Source organism: Thamnophis elegans, chromosome 12 (assembly GCF_009769535.1).
Source record: "Thamnophis elegans isolate rThaEle1 chromosome 12, rThaEle1.pri, whole genome shotgun sequence".
Taxonomy (NCBI): Eukaryota; Metazoa; Chordata; class Lepidosauria; order Squamata; family Colubridae; genus Thamnophis; species Thamnophis elegans.
In genome coordinates, this window is record NC_045552.1 from 47301290 (window position 1) to 47321773 (window position 20484).

Below are 20484 nucleotides of genomic sequence, written 5' to 3' on the forward strand. Positions count from 1 at the left end.
AATATCAGGTTTTCAATACCAATTATATAGCATGTGAAGGATGTGTGTTTGTATTTTTATAGTTATAATGTACACTGAAGATGGCATTTAATTCTGTTGTACGATGAGCAGAACATGACAATCAAATAAACTAAACAGTTTAGCGAACCCAGCGCTAAGTCGTTATACGTTTTCCTTGTTTACAGCTGAGTTTGGCTTTGAACCAGAGGTGGGTTCCTACCAGTTTGCACCAGTTCGGTAGAACCGGTTCATCAAATCTACCGAACCGGTTAGAAGAGGTTCCACCAGTGGACCCGGAAAGCAGGCCACACCTACAGAAGAGGTTCCAAAAAATTTTGAAACCCACCACTGACACACACACACACACAAACACACACACAGACTCACACAGAGAGAGAGAAAGAGAAAGAGAAAGAAAGGAAGAAAGGAAGAAAGAAAGAAGGAAAGAAAAAGTGAGAGAGAGATGAAAGAAAAAAAGGAAAAAGGGACAGAGAAACAAAAGGAAGGAGAGAGAGAGAGAGAGAGAGAGAGAGAGAGAGAGAGAAAACACATGGCTGGCAAGCCACTCCCACCAGGTCACATGGCCGGCAAGCCACTCCCACCAGGTCACATGGCTGGCAAGCCACTCCCACCAGGTCACATGGCCGGCAAGCCACTCCCACAAAGGAGGCCACACCCACAGAGTAGGTTCAAAAAAATTTTGAAACCCACCACTGCTTTGAACCCACCAACGACGATGAAAGGAAGCCAGTTTTAGCGCAATGTGGGAGCTCACACAAATTCCCCCGTCTTATTAAGCTGTACCTGGTCAACAGGAACGAAGGCTTGAATGCAATCCAAGAATCAACGACAGAGAATTCAAGAAGAATGTAAGCAGCTTGTTAGGCAAGGAAGAGAGTAAACAAGCAATCTCTTTTCTGGCAGTCACAGCTCCTGAAAACATTAAGGTGGATTCCTATTTAAGGCTGAACCCTAGCGGTGCATCAACTGGAAACCAGCTTCACTGAAGACCAGTCAGGAGTCAAAATACCTGGCCATAAAGACAGGACACTATCAGCTGCTTGTGCCTCTAAAGATGCCAATCACACCTTTATTGGGGAAACAACGGGAAATCTGTTGTCTAAGCCATGGCCACTAACCCCGAAGCTCAACAGATACTGACCCTGAAAGCTTACATCAATATATAAGTAATCTGTTCTTCATGAGTTTTATAAACAGGTAGTCCTCGATGTATGACCACAATTGGAACTGGAACTTCAGTTGCTAGGGGAGACAGTTGTTAAGCGAGTCGCACCCAATTTGATGACCTTTTTTGCAGCACTTGTTAAGTGAATTAGCAGGGTTAAGTGAATAGCAATAGCAATAGCTCTTAGACTTATATACCGCTTCACAATGCTGTTACAGCCCTCTCTAAGCAGTTTACAGAGTCAGCATTTTCCCCCAACAATCTGGGTCCTCATTTTAGCGACCTTCGAAGAATGGAAGGCTGAGTCAACCTTGAACCGGTCAGGATTGAACTCCTGGCAGTCAACAGAATTAGCCTGCAATACTGCATTCAAACCAAAGGAAGGGAAGGGAAGGGAAGGGAGGGAAGGAGGGAGGGAGGGAGGGAGGGAGGGAGGGAGGGAGGGAGGAAGGAAGGAAGGAAGGAAGGAAGGAAGGAAGGAAGGAAGGAAGGAAGGAAGGAAGGAAGAAAGAAAGGAAGGAAGGAAGGAAGGAAAGAAGGGCAATAGCAATAGCACTTAGACTTATATATCACTTCACAGTGCTTTGCAGCCCTCTCTAAGCAGTTTACAGAGTCATCTTATCACCCCCAACAATCTGGATCCTCATTTTACCAACCTCAGGAGGATGGAAGACTGAATCAATCTTGAGCCTGTCAGGATCAAACTGCTGAACTGCTGGCAGAATTAGACTGCATTCGAACCACTGCACCACCAGGTCTCCTGGTGGCGAATCCTGTGGTTGTTAAGGAAATACAGCTCCCTCGTTGACTTCGCTTGAATAGAACCCATCTGAGAAGGTTGCAGATGGTGATTACATGACTTAAATCTGGTGTAAATCCATGACGGCTGCCAAGCACGAATTCTGATCCAGTGAACACGAGGACATAATGTTATAAAGAGGACTGGTTGCTAAAGTTGCTTTTTTCAGCAACTTCAAACCACCACCCAATGAATCAATCAAGGATTACCTGTATGTAATTTTAATGAGAAAAAGAATTACAAGGTTAAAAAAAAAAAACTACTGCTGCCAAGTTCCCAAATGTGGAGGCTCAGCAGAGGCAGCTGGCATTGCCAAATGCCGACCAATTCAGCAAAATGCCACCAAAATGCCAAGGGCTCCCCAATCCAGTCCTTTTCCCCCAGTCCCCCAAAATCTAACCGGCTGAAAAGTCAACTGCTACCTAGATAGATAAAAAGGTGGGTCAGTGGCTAAGACGCTGAGCTTGTCGATCAGAAAGGTCAGCAGTTCGAATCCCTAGCGCTGTGTAACGGAGTGAGCTCCCGTTCCTTGTCCCAGCTTCTGCCAACCTAGCAGTTTGAAAGCACGTAAAAATGCAATTAGAAAAATAGGAACCACCTTTGGTGGGAAGGTAACAGCGTTCCATGCCCCTTCGGCGTTGAGTCATGCCAGCCACATGACCACGGAGACGTCTTTGGACAGCGCTGGCTCTTCGGCTTTGAAACGGAGATGAGCACCGCCCCCTAGAGTCAGGAACGACTAGCACATATGTGGAAGGGGAACCTTTATCTTTGTTCCCTGGGTTCTTTTTTCTAAAGGGTTAGGGGTGCAAGGGTCTTGTAACTTGACAGCTTTAAAACTTGTGTGCTTCAAATGCCAGAGTTTCTGAGCCAACCTTTTTCTTGCTAAGCACCAAGCCACTCCCACCCGGTCACATGGCTGGCAAGCCACTCCCACCTGGACACATGGCTGACAAGCCACTCCCATAAAGCAGGCCACACCTACAGAAGAGGTTCTAAAAAATTTTGAAACCCACCACTGGACCACACCTAGAATCCTGCATCCAGTTTTGGTCACCACTATGAAAAAGATGTTGAGACTCTAGAAAGAGTGCAGAGAAGAGCAATCAAGAGGATTAGGGGATTGGCAGCTAAAACATACAATGAATGGTTGCAGGAACTGGGCATGGCTAGTCTAGCGAAGAGAAGGACCAGGGGAGACATGACAGCAGTCTTCCAATATTTGAGGGGCTGCCACAGAGAAGACGGTGTCAAGCTATTTTCCAAGGCCAGACAAGGAAGAATGGATGGAAACTGAACAAGGAGAGATTAGACCTGGAAATCAGGGAAAAAATTCTGTCAGTGAGAGCAATCAACCCAATCAACAGAAGTTGCCTTCAGAAGTTGTGGGAGCTTCCTCACTGGAAGCTTTCAAGAAGAGACTGGACTGCCATCTGTCAGAAATGGTGTAGGGTCTCCTGCTTGGGTGCGGGGTTGGACTAGATGACCTGCAAGGTCCCTTCCAACTCTTGAAATCTGTAATCTGTACCTCCAAGGTCTCTTCCAGCTCTATTCTGATTGATTGAGTGAAGACATTTTTTTTCGGAGAAGCTCTGCGCATTGAAAACCAATAGTAGAACCTAGCCAATGTATTATGGACAGGCCCTGCCTGTATATTTTTTCTGCTCTGAATTATTTCTTCGGAGAAACGCAATCCCAGTGGCTGTCTGTACAAATTTGCCCAAATGATGAATCATTGATGATTACCAATGTCTTCTCCTGCAGAACATAACATATGCCCTTTTTGGTTCAGCAGTGCAAGACGACAGAATAGTCTCTCTGTGCCAGCTGGAAATTCCAGGACTGCACTTCCGCGGGGCACAAATTTGAAAAAAAAAACCTGAAATAGGTATAGCGACTCCAAAAATAACGTTTCATGATTTCATGATTATTAGAGGCTGTTGAAATAATGATCTGCTTGTATTGCCCTCTGAAAGGCTAAAATCGGCAGTACTAAGCAGAAGGCTGGATGAAAAGTCTATTACGTTTGGGGACACAGGTAGATGTCTAACGGGTCTATTAGATTTGGGGATTGCAGGTAGATGTCTAACAGGTTTCTCTAACAGGGACTGGCAAATGTGGACAGGTAGCCTTGGATTTATGAATGTCATTGGGAACGTAATTTTGGTTGCTAAGCAAAGTGGTGTTTCATTGAGTTGTTCTCCATCTTATAACCTGTTTGCCATGGTTGTTAAGTGAATCACTACAGTTGCTAAGTGAATCATACAGTCATTAACTGAATCCAGCTTCCTCCATGGATTTTACGTGTGTGTGTGTGTGTATGTGTGAATGAGAGAGAGAGAGAATCTCTCATATTAATTTATCTATCTCTTATCTTATCTATCTCTCTATCTTATCTATCTCTCTATCTTTATCTATCTATCTATCTTTATCTCTCATCTATCTATCATCAATCTGGTTCCACCACAAATGCGCGAACGACAAAAGCGCGCCTGACTAAACTGCGGTGACAAAACCACACCGACAAAACCGCACGACTAATGAGCGCCGACAACAGCGCGCCGACAGAAGCGCGCTGTAACCTAACCCTAAACCTAACCCTAAACCTAACCCTAAACCTAACCCTAAACCTAACCCTAAACCTAACCCTAAACCTAACCCTAAACCTAACCCTAAACCTAACCCTAAACCTAACCCTAAACCTAACCCTAAACCTAACCCTAAACCTAACCCTAAACCTAACCCTAAACCTAACCCTAAACCTAACCCCAAACCTAACCCTAAACCTTACCTTAACTTAAATCGCACTTCTGTCGGCGCGCTGTTGTCAGTGCGCTGTTGTCGGCGCGCTTTTGACATCGCGGTTTTAGCGCCGCGGTTTTGTCGGGTCACGCATCAATCTATCATCTGTCTGTCTCTATCTATCTATCTATCTATCTATCTATCTATCTATCTATCTATCTATCTATCTATCTATCTATCTATCTATATCTATCCATATCTATCTATCTATCTATCTATCTATCTATCTATCTATCTATCTATCTATCTATCTATCTATCTATATCTATCCATATCTATCTATCTATCTATCTATCTATCTATCTATCTATCTATCTATCTATCTATCTATCATCAATCTATCATCTCTATCTATCATATCTATCTATCTATCTATCTATCTATCTATCTATCTATCTATCTATCCATCTACCTACCTACCTACCTACCTACCTAGCCTCCTGCTTGAGTAGGTGTTGGACTAGAAGGCCCTCAAGGTCCCTTCCAGCTCTGTTTGACACAAATTACCTACCTATCCTGCATTTCTTTGGAGTTAAGCTTCCTTGGTTCTCTCTCTTGTCGGAAGCTGACTGAGATCACAAATGGTGACTACATAAACACCGGATGCTGCAACTGTCAAAAAATACATGGCAATGGGCAAATGCCCAAAATTTGTATCCTGTAACCCTTGGTCATAAGTAGGAGGATGGGTCATAAGTCATTTTTTTCCAGGGCTTTTGTAACTTTGGACAGTGGTAAAACAAACGATCATAGGTCCAGGATTCTCTATAACATGTCCCCATTGAAGAGCACTTCCATGCTTTGAAGGGCATCCTGTATCTGGAGACCATTGCTATGACCTTCAGCCAAAATGGTAGGATGCTTCTGAGATCATCTCGAGATGCGAAGACCTGTTGTGGCCCGCCAGCGGCCAGCTGAGCTGGCAGCAGATTGGGACAGTGAGGAGGTTGGGGAGGAAGATGGGCCAGTCCTGGAGTCTGGGGAAGGCTCTGATGAGGGCTCTGTGTTGGAGGCAGAGATGGGGCAGGGCTGTCTGACAGTTATTAGCTACCTTCAGAGTCAGATATCAGTGAGGCAGACAAACAGGTGGAGCCTGTTCCCAGTGTGCGCATGCGCAGAGTTGCCAGAACAGCTAAAGAACAGGGGTCAACTTGAGAGTAAGGCCACCAGTGGACAATGAATGGCCCCTTCCAGAGGAAGTAAAAGAGGAGCGAAAGGGGAGTGGAGTTTGCAGGAGATAATTAGTTCGCTTAATTGGTTCCTGACTCTCCAAGACACTTTGTCAAGTTTTGCAGATATCAGCCTGTCAGCTCTCCAAGCCAGATAAGGTCTGTGACTGTAAATCCTCCCTTGAAAGACTTTTCTGGATGTGAATGACCAGAATTCACAGTCAATTAATAAAAGGGTTTTTTTTTGTCGGGACAAGGAATTTGCTTCAGGCTCTTGGGAAGCCTCGGTCAGAACAAGACCACCCACCCCTTGGCTAAGCTTCCCTCTCCCTCTCCGCCTCTCCCTGCCCACCTGGCCTCAGATCTTCTTCCACGCTTCATTTAACCTTTGCTCAGCAGCCTCCAGACACAGAGGCGGCAGCAAAGCTCTCCGAAATGCCAGTCCGTGAGAGGCGGGCTGCTTTCACCTGGCTAAAAAGAAGAGTGAGAATGTCAAGGTTTCCCTTCTCCAGCCCTGAATCTCAAAGTAGGAAAAGGTTGACCTTCTGCCAGCCTTCGGGGATGAAGACGAAGGGAAAGTAAATGGAGGCATTTTACAAGGCGAAGAAGAAAGACAAGCTGGTGTTTCCGAAAAGTTGGAGCAGCCAACCTTTGTGGTCCCAATTTGAAGAGAGATCAGAAGACGGATTCACACACAGGCAGATCCTTCTGCTTCAGGTTCACCATCCATCTCCCTCCTACTGTGTTTTCCCGAAAATAAGACCCGGTCTTATTTTATTTTGGGCACCAAAATAAGCACTAGGTCTTATTTTGGGGGGGATGTCTTACCTGCTTACCTTAGGACACCTGTCGCGCCACTGTCCAACTTCTTCTGTGGCCCCTTGTGGCAAGACGCCACGTGGCTCGTGCCGGTGCCACCACTCACGGCAGGAGGCCATGTTTGGATTGGTTTATTGGATTTATGTGCCACACTTCTCCCAAGGACTCAGGGCGGCGTATAACATTAAAAAAACACATATTACAAAAGTTTAAAAAAATTAAATAGAATATCCCAAACAAACTCAATTAGGATTAACAATAACATTTTTTTAAAAATCAGGGGGGGGGTTGTGGGGAGGGGGGGAGGGATGTATATTAGACTTGACGAGGGATGTTAGATTTTAAAGTAATATGATTGCCCATGTACACTGTTTTCTCTTATTTTTTCTTTAAAACTAAGATATGTTAAATATATTGATATGGAAGTATAAATACCATCAACATAGATTGGAGTTTGCTCAGAAGCAGAAATACACCAATGAGAGGAAGAGTGGGAAGGGAGAAGGGAGAAGAAAAATGGGAAGAGAGGGATAGAGAGGGTAAGGGGGGAAGATGAGAAGGAAAAGGAGGAGTGGAATGAAGAGAGAGGAGAAGGAGAAAGGAAGGGGAAGTAGAGTAGAAAAGGATGATGGAGGGAAGAAAGGAGGTAGGAGAGAGGTAGAAGAAAGAGGTGTATGGAGAGCAGAAGAGCTAATAATGGGTTTTTATCTTTCTAGGTATTGATGGCAAGAGGAACTGATGTAATTATTACTTAATACAAGAGGATATTGGCTATGTAATAGTATACATGTGATTATATGTTATGAAAATGGAAAATAAAAAAGTATATTTCAAAAAAAAAAATTAAAAAAAACTATAAATAACATTTTAAAAAATTCGATTAAAATTAACAATGATCAATAATTTATTTTGTTTTGTTCAGGCCAGGCTGGCTTGCTGGAAAAGCCAACTTTTTAGGGCGCATCGGAAGTACCGGAGGTCGGGGATTATACGAAGCTCCAGGGGCAGCTCATTCCAGAGGGAAGGCGCTCCCACAGAGAAGGCTCCCCCCCTGGGGGTCGCTAGCCAACACTGTCTGGCCGACGGCGCCCTGAGGAGGCCAACTCTGTGAGATCGCACTGGATGGTGGGAGGCTACCGGTGGCAGTAGGTGGAGCGCTTTAAAGGTCATAATTGGTACCTTGAAACGCACCCGGAAGACAACCAGCAACCAGTGCAGGCCGCCTAAAAGGGGTGTAACATGATAACCCGCGCAGACGCATTCTGGACCAGTTGAAGCCTCCGGATGCTCTTCAAGGGCAGCCCCATGTAGAGAGCGTTACAATGGTGGTACGTTGCACCGTTGCACCCCCAAGTGGCAGCACTGGCACAATGCACCGCGGAGCATCCTGCCATGAGCCATGGCACAGGCACGACGAGTCACGTGGTGCCCTGCCACAAGTGGCACCACTGGTGTGGCGTGCCACGTGGCCTCCTGTCACAAGCAGTGGCGCCGGTGTAAATCCTCCCTTGAAAGACTTTGCTGGATGTGAATGAGCAGAATGCACAGTCAATTAATAAAAGGGTTTTTTGTCGGGACCAGGAGTTTGCTTCATGCTCTTCTTGCCTTGCAAACACAGAGACAAGCCAGTTCTCATGTTCTGAGCTCAAGAGCAACCATCATTCCTCTCTCTCAATCTTTCTCCTCCCATTTAAGAATTCTCCTTCCCCTGTGGACTTGCATAGAAGCTAAGAGATATTGGACTAAAATCCACACTTGGTTGGAAAAAATGATACAAAAACATATCGACTTTAAACCAGAGATCTTTTTATTGGGAATTATACCAGAAGCATATCATAGAGAACTGAAATATTTGATTGTAAATGTGTTCGTCTCCAGAACTTGCTGTGTTTCAACCAAGAATGCCATCCATGTCAGCGGTGAAATTCATTTATTTTTTTACTACCGGTTCTGTGGGTGTGGCTTGGTGGGCATGGCAGGGGAAGGATACTGCAAAATCTCCATTCCTTCCCCACTCCTGGGGGGAAAGGAGATTGCAAAATCTCCATTCCCACCCCATTCTGGGGCCAGTCAGAGGTGGTATTTGCCGGTTCTCTGAACTACTCAAAATTTCCGCTACGGATTTTCCAGAACCTATCAGAATTATCTGCATTTCATCCCTGATCTATGTGCTGAAGCAGAGATCACAAGAGGGTTTTGGAGTGAAAAAGGAAGGCAAAAATACCGTATTTTTCAGAGTATAAGACACACCTTTTCCCCTCCTAAAAGAGCGTGGAAATGTTGGTGCATCTTATACACCAAATACAGCCATTTTTGGCCTCCTGAAGCCCCGCCCCGCATTCCATTTTTGTGAAAAATGGGCCATTTCATTCCCCCCCGCCAGGAGCACTCTGCAGGCTTCAGCAGGGCTGGGGGAAGGCAAAAATGCCCCCATTTTGGTGAAAACCAGGGGTGTTTTTGCCTTCCCCGAGTCCTGCTGAAGCCTGCAGAGTGCTCCTTGGGGGGCCAGGGAAGACAAAAACTTTTTTTCTTACTTACCTCTTCAAAATCTTTAAACACTGGTGTGTGTTATAGTCTGAAAAAATATGGTAGTCCATTTTTCCACTTCTTTTAGGAAACAGCTCTGAAGGGTATATTGAAGAGCTGGTGGCGTATCACCCTGGACTTGTGAGCTGGATTTGCAATTGTTTTTTTTTTTTCTTTCTTTTTAATTGGGGGCTTGGATATTTCTTGGCTGTTTCCCTCTTTTGCTTTATCTGACACCTCGGTGGAGTCAACCTTCGTCTGGATGACCCATTCTTTGGAAGATGGCATTTCCCAGCTGAACAGCTAAGGTGGCATCGCTCTGTTTGCAAAAGATTCCTGACAATGAATGTGCCCTTCGAAGCCGCCGTGGCACCAATTAGGGCTTACCGGTGCTGCTGTTTCTATAAATAGCATCTCTGATGAGCGGGCTTTAAATGCTGCCACGTTTCCCCATGTTCCTGCGAACCCCCAACACACACAGAGGGACACACATTTACAGAGTTCTTGTATTGATTTTTTCCCCCTCTCTGGGAATCTTCCTACGAGACAGGCCAAGCTGGTGGATGCCTTTAATTAAAACGTTTTGTGGCCGAGTTCACACATGGCACTAAGCCACAAGGTAGTTCCTTTGCTTTGGACTTCCTGGTTGTGTGAACCCAGCCATGCTTCGGAAAATTTGTGATTTAATTATGCAGGCTAATCACCACCTGTTGTGGCCCGGCAGGTGCCGTTGGAGCTGCTGCCAGACTCCAACAGCGAGGGGTCTTATGAGTCGGCCCTGGAGGAGGTGGAGGACCCTGGACAGGGTGCCGACTCCAAGCAGGGCGAGGAGAGACTGGTTGGCCACCAGGTGGCACTGGAACCTTGGATCAGAGGGAGTGATCAGGAAAACACTTGTGAGTTGTTTCGGGATGCACGCCGTTGAAGGGCTACTCGGCGGCAGGAACAACTGCATAATTATAGGAAATGATTACACTCAGTTGATGCTTATTAAGATCCTCTCCTGATTATAAAAGAGACTGCTTGTGCCACGCCCTTTTGCAGAAGTCAACGTTCACGTTAAGAACTAACCAGAAACAAACTTAGCAGGCTGGATTGCTGCCAGAGTTTGTGTGCATTGCTGCCAAGCTTTGTAGGACTTGCTGCCAGAGTGCTTATCTCTTTGTTTATGTGGCTTGCAGCCAACGAGAGTCTTGACTGATTAAAAGAAACCTTTTTATTTACGTGGGTTTTGGCTTTCGTTCCTGGACGGAGGAGGGGGGTCAGAACACCACCCTAAAGTTGTTTCTTTCTTATGATTCAAGGAGCTGTATTATTCTAGACTGGGGAGGAAAGCTATGGCAAATCTAGACTGTTCAATATCGTGGACATTGGAGGTGGGTGTGGGCAAATGAGATGAAACAGTTTTAGTTCAAACGCTTTATTAATATCACTAGCTAGCCGCAACTGCTTTAAACTACGAACGAACAGAAGAGAGGTTTCCCCATCTGACAGCTCCTTAAATACCCCCGTCAGATGGCTTAGCCAATCACATCCAGGGCAGCTCCCTCCTCTGGCACGGAGCTGAATACGTAACATAGACAGCATACTAAAAAGCAGAGACATCATTCTGCCAACAAGTATATATAATCAAGGCGTGGCTGCTTGTCACCACTCCCCAAACTGCTAGCATGTTTCCTCTTTGCACTGGGTAGACTGGTGTTCGGACTTCCCACAATAAAACCCTTTTTAATTGACTGTAAATTCTGCTCACTCATATCCAGCAAAGTCTTTCAAGGGAGGATTTACAGTCACAGACCTCATCTGGCTTGGAGAGCTGCCAGGTCGATATCTGCAAAACCTGGCAAGGAGTCTCAGAGAGTCAGGAAGCAATTAGCGAACTAATTGTCTCCTGCAAACTCCATTCCCCTTTTGCTCCTCTTTTATTTCCTCTGGGAGGGGCCATTCATCATCCATCTGTGGCCTTACTCCCAAGTCGATCCCTGTTCTTTAGCTGTTCCCTTCCTCTGGCAACTCTGCGTATGCGCACAGTGGGAACAGGCTCCAGCTGTTCATCTGCCTCACTGATGTCTGACTCTGAAGCTGATAACTAGCATACGGCTCTGGCCCCCTCTCTGCCTCCGACACAGAGCCCTCATCAGAGTGTTCCCCAGACTCCAGGACTGGCCCATCTTCCTCCCGAACCTCCTCACTGTCCGAATCTGCTGCCAGCTCTGATGGCCGCTGGCAGGCCACAACAGACTGGGCCAAAGCAATGCAGAGTAGCCCCTTACATTTTCCAAGCCGGCCCTGTGGGCCATATCTGACGGGAGTTTGACACCTCTGTTCAGCAAAGGAAATCCAAATTTCGATTCTTTAAAACTATCTCAGAGCTGTCTGCAAGGCATGGTCACAAAATCACAGGGGTGGCCAAAGGGTTGTAAAAAAAATTTTTTTTGACATACCCAGTAGACATCCCAGGTCTGGCCCAGCACGTGATTTGAAATATTTGCCCAATAAACTAAAACACAAATGTATCCCAGCCTTCTTTTGAATTCCCCTCTGTCTTCTTTTGCTAGTTTCCTCAATAATCATTTGTTTATTATTCTTGGGTGTTTAAAACATGACAGGGGTCTCTTTGATCTGATGGTAACAACTCTTTTAACATAAACAGCTTTGCTAATTCTTGTAATGGAAAGCAGGGTATGAATCTTACAGAGGCAGGCGTAAATAATTGGTGTTGAAGGCACCCTCAAGAAATCCCCTTGACAGACACAGTGATGAGAAGGGTCTTCTTACATTAAATATCCTGGAGTCCGTGCGCTACAAGTCAGCTTTAGCACCGAGGACTAAAATATTTATTTGCCCCAAGGCATCGGTGCTAATTTCTTCATGCTCTAGCTAGATCTTCTGTCAAGCTAAGCCTTGCCTTAATAGCACTGCTCTCCGCACAGGGCAAACTGATGGGTGGTTGTGAGATGCCCACGCTTTGCCCTTTTGCAGAGGAGAAGTTTGATTAGCGAGAGAATTAATGAGGGACACCATGGCATTTCACACATAAGCGGGGCCACCAGCCCCACCTTCACGAAGTACCATATTTTTCAGAGTATAAGACGCACCTTTTTCCCTGAAAAAAAGAGGCTGAAAATCTGGATGTGTCTTTTACACCGAATACAGCATTTTTTGCCTCCTGAATCCCCGCCCCTTCACCAAAATGGCCGTGCGTAGCTTGTAGGAGGCTTTCAGAGAGCTCCCGGGGGCTTGGGAGGGCAAAAATGAGCAAAAACCATCCTGTTTTTTGCTCAATTTTTCCAGCCCCCAGGAGCACTTTATAAGCTTCCTAAAGGCTATCCATGCCCTTTTTTTTTTACAAAAAATGGGCCTGTTTTTGCGAAAAACGAGCCATTTTTTTGCTCATCCCCCCCCCCCAGGAGCACTCTGCAAGCCCCCTAAAGGCTATTCATGCCTTTGGGGGGGGGAATGGACCCGTTTTTTGCAAAAATGGGCCTTTTGGGGAGGTTTGCAGAATGCAAAAACTTTTTTTTAAATTTGCCTCTTCAAAACCTTGGTGCATCTTGTACTCCAGTGCGTCTTATACTCCGAAAAAATACGGTATCTGGTTCCTGGTGGAGAAAGTCATCAGAGATGCTCTTCCTTCCCGCAGAGGGTGCACTTAGGAGATGTGACGGGTCTATGTAATGGGACAAAGAAGAAGAGCCATCTCCGTGTTGCTCCCCCCCCTTGCAGAGTATCATCCCTGCGTAGAAAAGATTGGCCCCCACCCTGACAACTTATCAAAAGGTCTAAAATTGTGATTTTGTATTTTGTATTAGGGGGTTTGTTTCTGTAAGCTGCCTGGAGTCATCATGAGTCAGGAGGCTACATAAATTTTATAAATAGCAATAGTACCTAGACTTGTATACCGCTTCACCGTGCTTTACAGCCCACTCTAAACAGTTTACGGAGTCAGCATGCTACCCCCCTCAAACAATCTGGGTCATTTTACCAATCTCGTAAGGATGGAAGGCTGAGTCAACCTTGAACTAGTCAAGAGTGAACTGTTGGCATTGGGCAGAATTAGCCTGCAATGCTGCATTCTAACAGGAAGGGAAGAAGGAAGGGAGGGAGGGAGGGAGGAAAGGCAATAGCACTTAGACATATACACATTCATAGTGGTTTTACCGCTCTCTCTAATTGGTTTACAGTCACCCTACTGCCCCCAACAATCTGGGTCCCCATTTTACCGGCCTCAGATGGAAGGCTGAGTCAATCTTGAGCCAGTCCAGATCCAGTCGGGATTGAACTCCTGGCAGTGAACTGAATTAGCCTGCTAATTCAGGCTAATTAGCCTGACAGAAGGAAGGGAGGGAGGGAGGGCAATAGCCCTTAGACTTATATACCACTTCACAGTGCTTTACAGCCCTCTCTAAGCAGTTTACAAGGTCAGCATACTGACCTTAACAATCTAGGTCCTCATTTTACACACCTCGGAAGGATGGAAGGCTGAGTCAACTATAAGCCAGTCCAGATCGAACTGCTGAAATGCTGGCAGGCGGCAATCAGCAGAAGTAGGCTGCAGTACTGCATTCGAACCACTGCGCCACCGCAATTCAAAATAAATAAACTTGGCTAGTGGCACTAAAGGATAGAATCTTGCTTTTTTAATTTTAAAGGAAAACTAAGATTTAAGGGAGGTCAAATTGGAATCAGCCTAGGCTGGAGACGGCACACACCTAAGAGCATCTGTAAAAGATGGACCAGTTTCTGAGAGGCAACCTAAAATTAAAATTAGCTAACAGATATCCAGAGGGCATTGCTTGGCTTTAAATATCGGGAACACCTGTCCTGGAGTTTCTCACCAGATGTTCCCATCGCCCTCGTAAGCCCGCGGCATTTAAAGAGACATGGTCTCCTCCAGACAGACGCCATAAAACTCTCCATCAGCTTCCCCTCTGCCCGCCCGTCGACCGATGATAATAAAAAGAGAGAGAGAGAGAGAGAGTCGCATTAAAGCTCCATAAAGTTAATTGGATCCCTCCTCCTTTGGACGCAGCTATTGGGAGGGAGATTTAATTAAAACACAAAGAGAAGCTGGATGGGTGGGCGGATATCAAGAGAGGGGAGAACCGCGAATTCAGACTCTGGGATGATGGCGAAACTCAGAGGGGAAGGAAGAACGTGCTAAGTTTCTAGGAAGCAGCAGCTGTTCGAAAGAGGCAGAATCAGCGAAGAGCAAGAAAATGCCCCTTCCCCCCCCCCGGTTCCCATCGCACATCATGTGCTAGTCGTTCCCGACTCTAGGGGACGGTGCAGGAGAGGGACAAACTCCTGCATGATCATCCCCCCAAGACCCGCTCAGCCCCACCCCTACATCTCTATACTAGGGCTGCAAGATTGTGCAATCTGTATCCCTACAGAAGAGGTCTGGTTGTGTCGTCTGGAGAAGATGTCATATTGCTCATCAAGACAACTGAGATAGTTGTCTCTCTTGACTGAGAAGTTATGCTATCTATCCATGGCCCAAATCTCTGTAGGTCTATTAGATGCAAATGAGCCCTGTTTGAAAAATATAGAGCAGGTTTCAAATCCTAAAGCGTTATTAATATAAACCACCAGGAGCCCTAAGATGATGCTATCCTAAACCAGACACTTTTTCCCCATGTTTTATGCTATTTTGTTGATTTTTGTTGTTGTTGTTGTTGTTGCTAGCATTGAAGGAACCATTTACTGAATTCTTGAGCTTGTCAAGAAGAAGTAGGAAGTCTGAATTCTTTGACTCTTACTTCAGATTCAGGTCCAAACAAAATCAAATGCTTTTTGGTTCAGTCTGTTACGTTGACTATTTCTTTGAAAGGTTAACATATATTTGCTTACTTACTTACTTACTTAATTAATTAATTAATTAATTAAAAGGTAAAGGTTCCCCTTACTAGTCCCCTGTGCTAGTCGTTTCCAGCTCTAGAGGGCAGTTCTCATCTCCATTTCAAAGCCGAAGAGCCAGTGCTGTCCGAAGACGTCTCCGTGGTCATGTGGCCGGCATGACTAAACACCGAAGGCGCACGGAACACTGTTCCCTTCCCACCAAAGGTGGTTCCTCTTTTTCTACTTGCATTTTTACATGCTTTCGGACTGCTAGGTTGGCAGAAGTTGGGATAAGTAACAGGGAGCTCGCTCCATTACGCGGCGCTAAGGATTCGAACTGCCAACCTTCTGATCAACAAGCTCAGCGTCTTAGCCACTGAGCCATCGGGTCCTTTCCCTCCCCCCCCCCCACCCGCGTCTTCTCAACAGTTCCCCCATCTGGATAAAAACTGCTCTTGCCAAGCACTGTTTGGTTGGAGGAAGAGGTTGGTGGGGGAAGGATAGGTTTCTGCAATTTTACTGATTTGGGCCCGTGGATATCTGGTGGGCAAGAACCCAGAATAAATCAATGCCCTAGCAAAACAGGGGATTCAATGCACTGCTGGTGCATGCTTCATTCTGCAACCATCTGCAGCACATTAAAAAAAAACACTCTTTAGTGTTTAGCAATTTTTACATGCATGTATGTCTTCGGACATGCTGCCCCCTGGTGGCATTACGCAACGTGGCCTCCCTTGACAAATGCAACGTTGTTTATTTTCATGAAGGATTTTCAATGCAGTAAACATCCAATCTGTAGATGACTAGGCTGAGCCTGAAAGAGAGGTCAAACGCATCCTAAGTCCCGGTGTATCCATGAGAGAGCAAAGTCCAGACAACTTTGAATGCCCTTCTTATCTCCCGCTCATCCCCTTTGACCGTTAGTTGGTCAGATTCTTGTAGAGAGCTTAAGCTTGCAATAAAGCTTGCAATATACTCAGATCAACAATCAAGTAAATGAGACTCCAATCTGCCAAAGCACCATCAGTAAACAGCCCAACCAAAGAATCACTTAAGACCCTCCCTACCCACACAGACAGCCAAGACACCAGAAAATATAATGAGAGCAAACAGCCCTCCTTACTAGCACTGATGATGTTAGCTAGTTAGGGTAATGAAGCATCTGCAAGAAAACAACCTTGGAGAGCATGCAGGATCCCACTTTATACTCATTTGAACTGCCTGGATTTCCTGGTTTCCCCTGTAATTGACAAAATATAAAGAAAAAGGATGAGTGAATGGAAGGAAGGAAGGAAGGAAAAAATGAGAGAAGTAAAATGAAAAAGGGAAGAAAAGAACGGAGGGAAGAAGGAAGGAAAGGAGGAGAGAGAGTGAGAGGAGGGAGGGAGGAAAGGAAGGGAGGAAAATGAAAGAAGGATGTAAAATGGAAGAGAGAGAAGAAAAGAAGGGAAGGAAAGAGAAGAAAGGAGGAGGAAGGGTGGGAGACAGGAGGGAAGGAAAATATGAAAGAGAAGTGTGTAAAATGAAAGAGGGGGGGAAATGGAGGGAAGGAGAAGGAAGGAAAGGTGGAAGAGTGAGAGTGAGAAAGAAGGAAGGAAAGGAAGGAAATGAAAGAGAAGTATGCAAAATGAAAGAGGGAAATGGAGGGAAGGAGAAGGAAAGAAAGAAGGTGGAAGAGTGAGAGTGAGAAAGAGGGAAGGAAGAAGAAAATGAAAGAGAGGTATGTAAAATGAAAGAGGGAAACATGGAGGGAAGGAGAAGGAAGGAAAGAAGGTAGAAGAGTGAGAGTGAGAAAGAGGGAAGGAAAGGAAGGAAATGAAAGAGAAGTATATAAAATGAAAAGAGAGGGAAGAATGGAGGAAAGGAGAAGGAAGGAAGGTGGGAGAATGAAAGGAAGGAACCAAGGAAAAACAAAAGAGAACAATGTAAAATAAAAGAGAAGGAATAAACTAATGGATGGAAGGAGAAAAAGGAAAGAAGGTGGGAGAGGGGAAGGAGGGAGGGAGGGATTCTGGACCAGCTATAACTTTTTTCATCCATGGAGATAGCACCAGAGGTCAAAAGATGTCTTATGACCTTAACCACTGCAAGCCCTAGTTATGATTTCTTGCGATCCATGGGAAGCTTTGTCTCCCATGAATATCAGGACTGCCCCATTATCTGTAATCAAGAACCCAACGCTGTTGACTGGAACCAACCCCCTCACACGGTAGGCCAAGGCTGGTCCTTCTGCTTCACCAGGGCAGAGTCCATAAGGAGTAGAAACACCCTCGATCCCCGGAGCAGAAGTTTCTCCAGAATCCCCTGCCATAGGAGGGGCAAGGCTGGCTCAGAGTCTCGGGCAGAGCGATGCAGCCGTTGCCGCCACCCCTGATGGCACATAATGGAATTTCATTCATATTCATGGAGCTGTAATCTCCAGAGTCACTGAAGCAGGCCGAATGGAGTGGAAATTTACAGCCTCCCTTGCCGACGCTGATGAAGCGCCTGGTTTACCCATCACCGACTCTAATTAAATGGGAAATTTAAAATGTTAACTTTGGCAGCCGCTCCTGGAGGATTTTCCCCGAGCGTAAATTGTGCTTCCCGTAAGTTCACCAAAGCCAAGGAGGGACCGACCAGGAGTTACTACTCGTGGCCCAACAAACCTTCAGGGGTCTCCTCTGTTTCTGTCCACGGTGCGTGTGTGGGTTTGGGGTGCTAAAATAGGCTTCACACAATGTCGCACTGGTTTGGATTCGGTGGCTTGCTCAACAGAGCGTGGTTAAAAAAAAACCCAGCCTTTTAGAAAATAGGAAGGTTTTCAAGGTGAAGAATGGACGTGTTATCTGTATACCCTTTCCTTTAAATATGGAATGGAATGGAATTAAGGGTAGAGTAGAGCAGAGTAGAAAAAGGAATACAGTTAGGACTAGACTAGACTATAAAGAATAGAATAGGAATGGGAAATAGAATAGAATAGAATAGAGAAAGTAGACTAGACTATAAAGAATAGGAATAGGAGTAGAATGGGATGGATGGAATGGGATGGAATGGGATAGAATAGAATAGAATAGAATAGAATAGAATAGAATAGGGAAAGTAGACTAGATTGTAAAGAATAGGAATAGGAAAAGGAGTTGAATGGAATGGAATGGAATAGAATAGGAAAAATACACTAGACTATAAAAAATAGAATAGGAATAGGAAATAGAATAGAATAGAATAGAATAGAATAGGGAAAGTAGACTAGACTATAAAGAATAGGAATAGGAGTAGAATAGGATGGAATGGGATGGAATGGAATGGGATCGAATAGGGAAAGTAGACTAGACTATAACGAATAGAAATAGGAATAGGAGTTGAATGGAATGGAATAGAATAGACTATAAAGAATAGAATAGGAATAGGAAATAGAATAGAATAGGGAAAGTAGATTAGACTATAAAGAATAGGAATAGGAATAGGAATAGGAGTGGAGTGGAATGGAATAGAATAGAATAGAATAGAAACGAAACAGAAACAGAAACAATATAGTACAATACAATGCAATGCAATACAATGCAGTAAGGAATAGAATAGCATTCAGAATAAGTAGAATTTCCAATTTTAAAAAAGCATTTAAATAAATAAAGTCACATTGATAAAATTGGAGGTCCACAAGCGGGATGATAAAACTAACCCAATTTGTGGAAATGGTAAATTCTTTGGCCGAGGGGGGTGAGGGGGAAAACCTAATAAGATTTTTTTTTTAAACTGAGAAGCTGATTTAAGAGATTTGAGGATAAACTAGGTCAAAGGCGGATGAGGGGAGTAAGAGGGCAATTTATTCAATAGAAACACGGGCGGAAATCATAATTCTACGTTTTCTTCCTTTTTTCACTTCCTTTTTCAACCTCTTATCTGTTCGGCTTTTTTACTCATTTATGGCCTTGGGGGGGAAGTGGGGAAGCTAATAAATCTAAATCCAAAGGAAACAGCTCCCCCGTGGCGATACTCTCCGCGATCCCTTGCACCGCACCTCCCATGTTTCTCCTTCTCCTACAAACCCCATGCGCCTCCAACCTCCCGCCTTCTACCCCAAGCGAGAGCCAAGCGCTCCCGCTGTTGGGCGCCTGCACCTTCCGCCCGGCAGAGGTCGCTGTCCCCAGTCGCCCGCCCACCGCCGGGCGGAAGCGGCGCCGCTCTGGCCGCCCTCCGGCCCTTGCGCTCCTCTGCTCCCTTCCTCCCTTCTTCTGCGGGCTGCGCGTCGCCGAAGGTCGCCGCCGAGTCGGGAGCGCGCGCGGTGGGGAGGGAGTGGGGGGGGGGGCAGCGCAGCCCCCCGGGAACGAGCATCCCCTGCCCCGCCACGGGGCCTAGCCGCCTCCATGGATCCTCTGGCGACCCCCGCGCCCGGGAAGAGGACCCTCGCCGTATCCTTAGCCGAGCTGGTTGGGGTGGGGGGTCAGTTATGGGGCGGGGGGGTGTCTGTGAGGTGCTGGTTGGGGGGTGTCTAAACGGGGAGGGCAGGTTCTGTCCTTGTCCTGGGAAGGGCAGCTAGAGGGGGAGCCCCCCCCCTTAAAATCAGTTCCTCTTGGCTTTGGAGTCGCCCCCCCCCATTTAAGGATTGGGGGGCACAGGAGTGGGGGGGAGGCCCTGCTGTCCTTACAGCAGCCCAGAAATGGGGAATGATGTTCAGGGCCAAATGGCTTGGAAGATTGCCCTGATTGCTTCCTCCAAAAGTACTTCCTCTTGAAACCCAGTGGACTGTTGGGCAGGGGACGATGGGCACCCTGCTTTCCTGCTGGCTGGGCAGGGAATGATGGGCATCCTGCTTTCCTGCGGGCTCAGGAGTGGATGATGGGCATCCTGCTTTCCTGTGAACTGGATAATGGGCACCCTTCTTTTCTGCGGGCTCAGAAGGGGACGATGGGCACCCTGCTTTCTTGCGAACTGGGTAATGGGCACCCTTTTTTTCTGCAGGCTGGGGAGGGGATGATGGGCACCCTGCTTTCCTGTGAACTGGATAATGGGCACCCTTTTCTGTGGGCTCGGAAGGAGACAATGGGCACCCTGCTTTCTTGCGAACTGGGTAATGGGCACCCTTTTTTTCTGCAGGCTGGGGAGGGGATGATGGGCACCCTGCTTTCCTGCGAACTGGGTAATGGGCACCCTTTTTTTCTGCAGGCTGGGGAGGGGATGATGGGCACCCTGGTTTCCTGTGAACTGGGTAATGGGCACCCTTCTTTTCTGCGGGCTGGGGAGAGGATGATGGACACCCTGCTTTCCTGCGGATGTGCAGGGGACGATGGGCACCCTGCTTTCCTGCAGGCTGGGCAGTGGATGATGGACACCCACCTTTCCTGTTTCTTTTTCCCCCCAGG

At 46.2% G+C, this 20484-nt stretch overlaps 1 protein-coding gene across 2 annotated transcripts in view; it reads left to right on the top strand.

Moving 5' to 3' along the window:
* The first annotated feature begins 19311 nt into the window (after window positions 1–19311).
* OCRL (OCRL inositol polyphosphate-5-phosphatase) overlaps window positions 19312–20484 on the top strand; it is a 30482-nt gene continuing 29309 nt past the window's right edge. The window contains exon 1 of one of the 2 annotated variants that reach the window (XM_032227570.1): window positions 19312–19533. In XM_032227570.1, the coding sequence (XP_032083461.1) occupies window positions 19489–19533 (45 nt within the window). In that variant the 5' untranslated portion in view covers window positions 19312–19488. The remainder of the gene's footprint in view (window positions 19534–20484) is intronic. The other variant, XM_032227571.1, reaches the window with a different exon arrangement.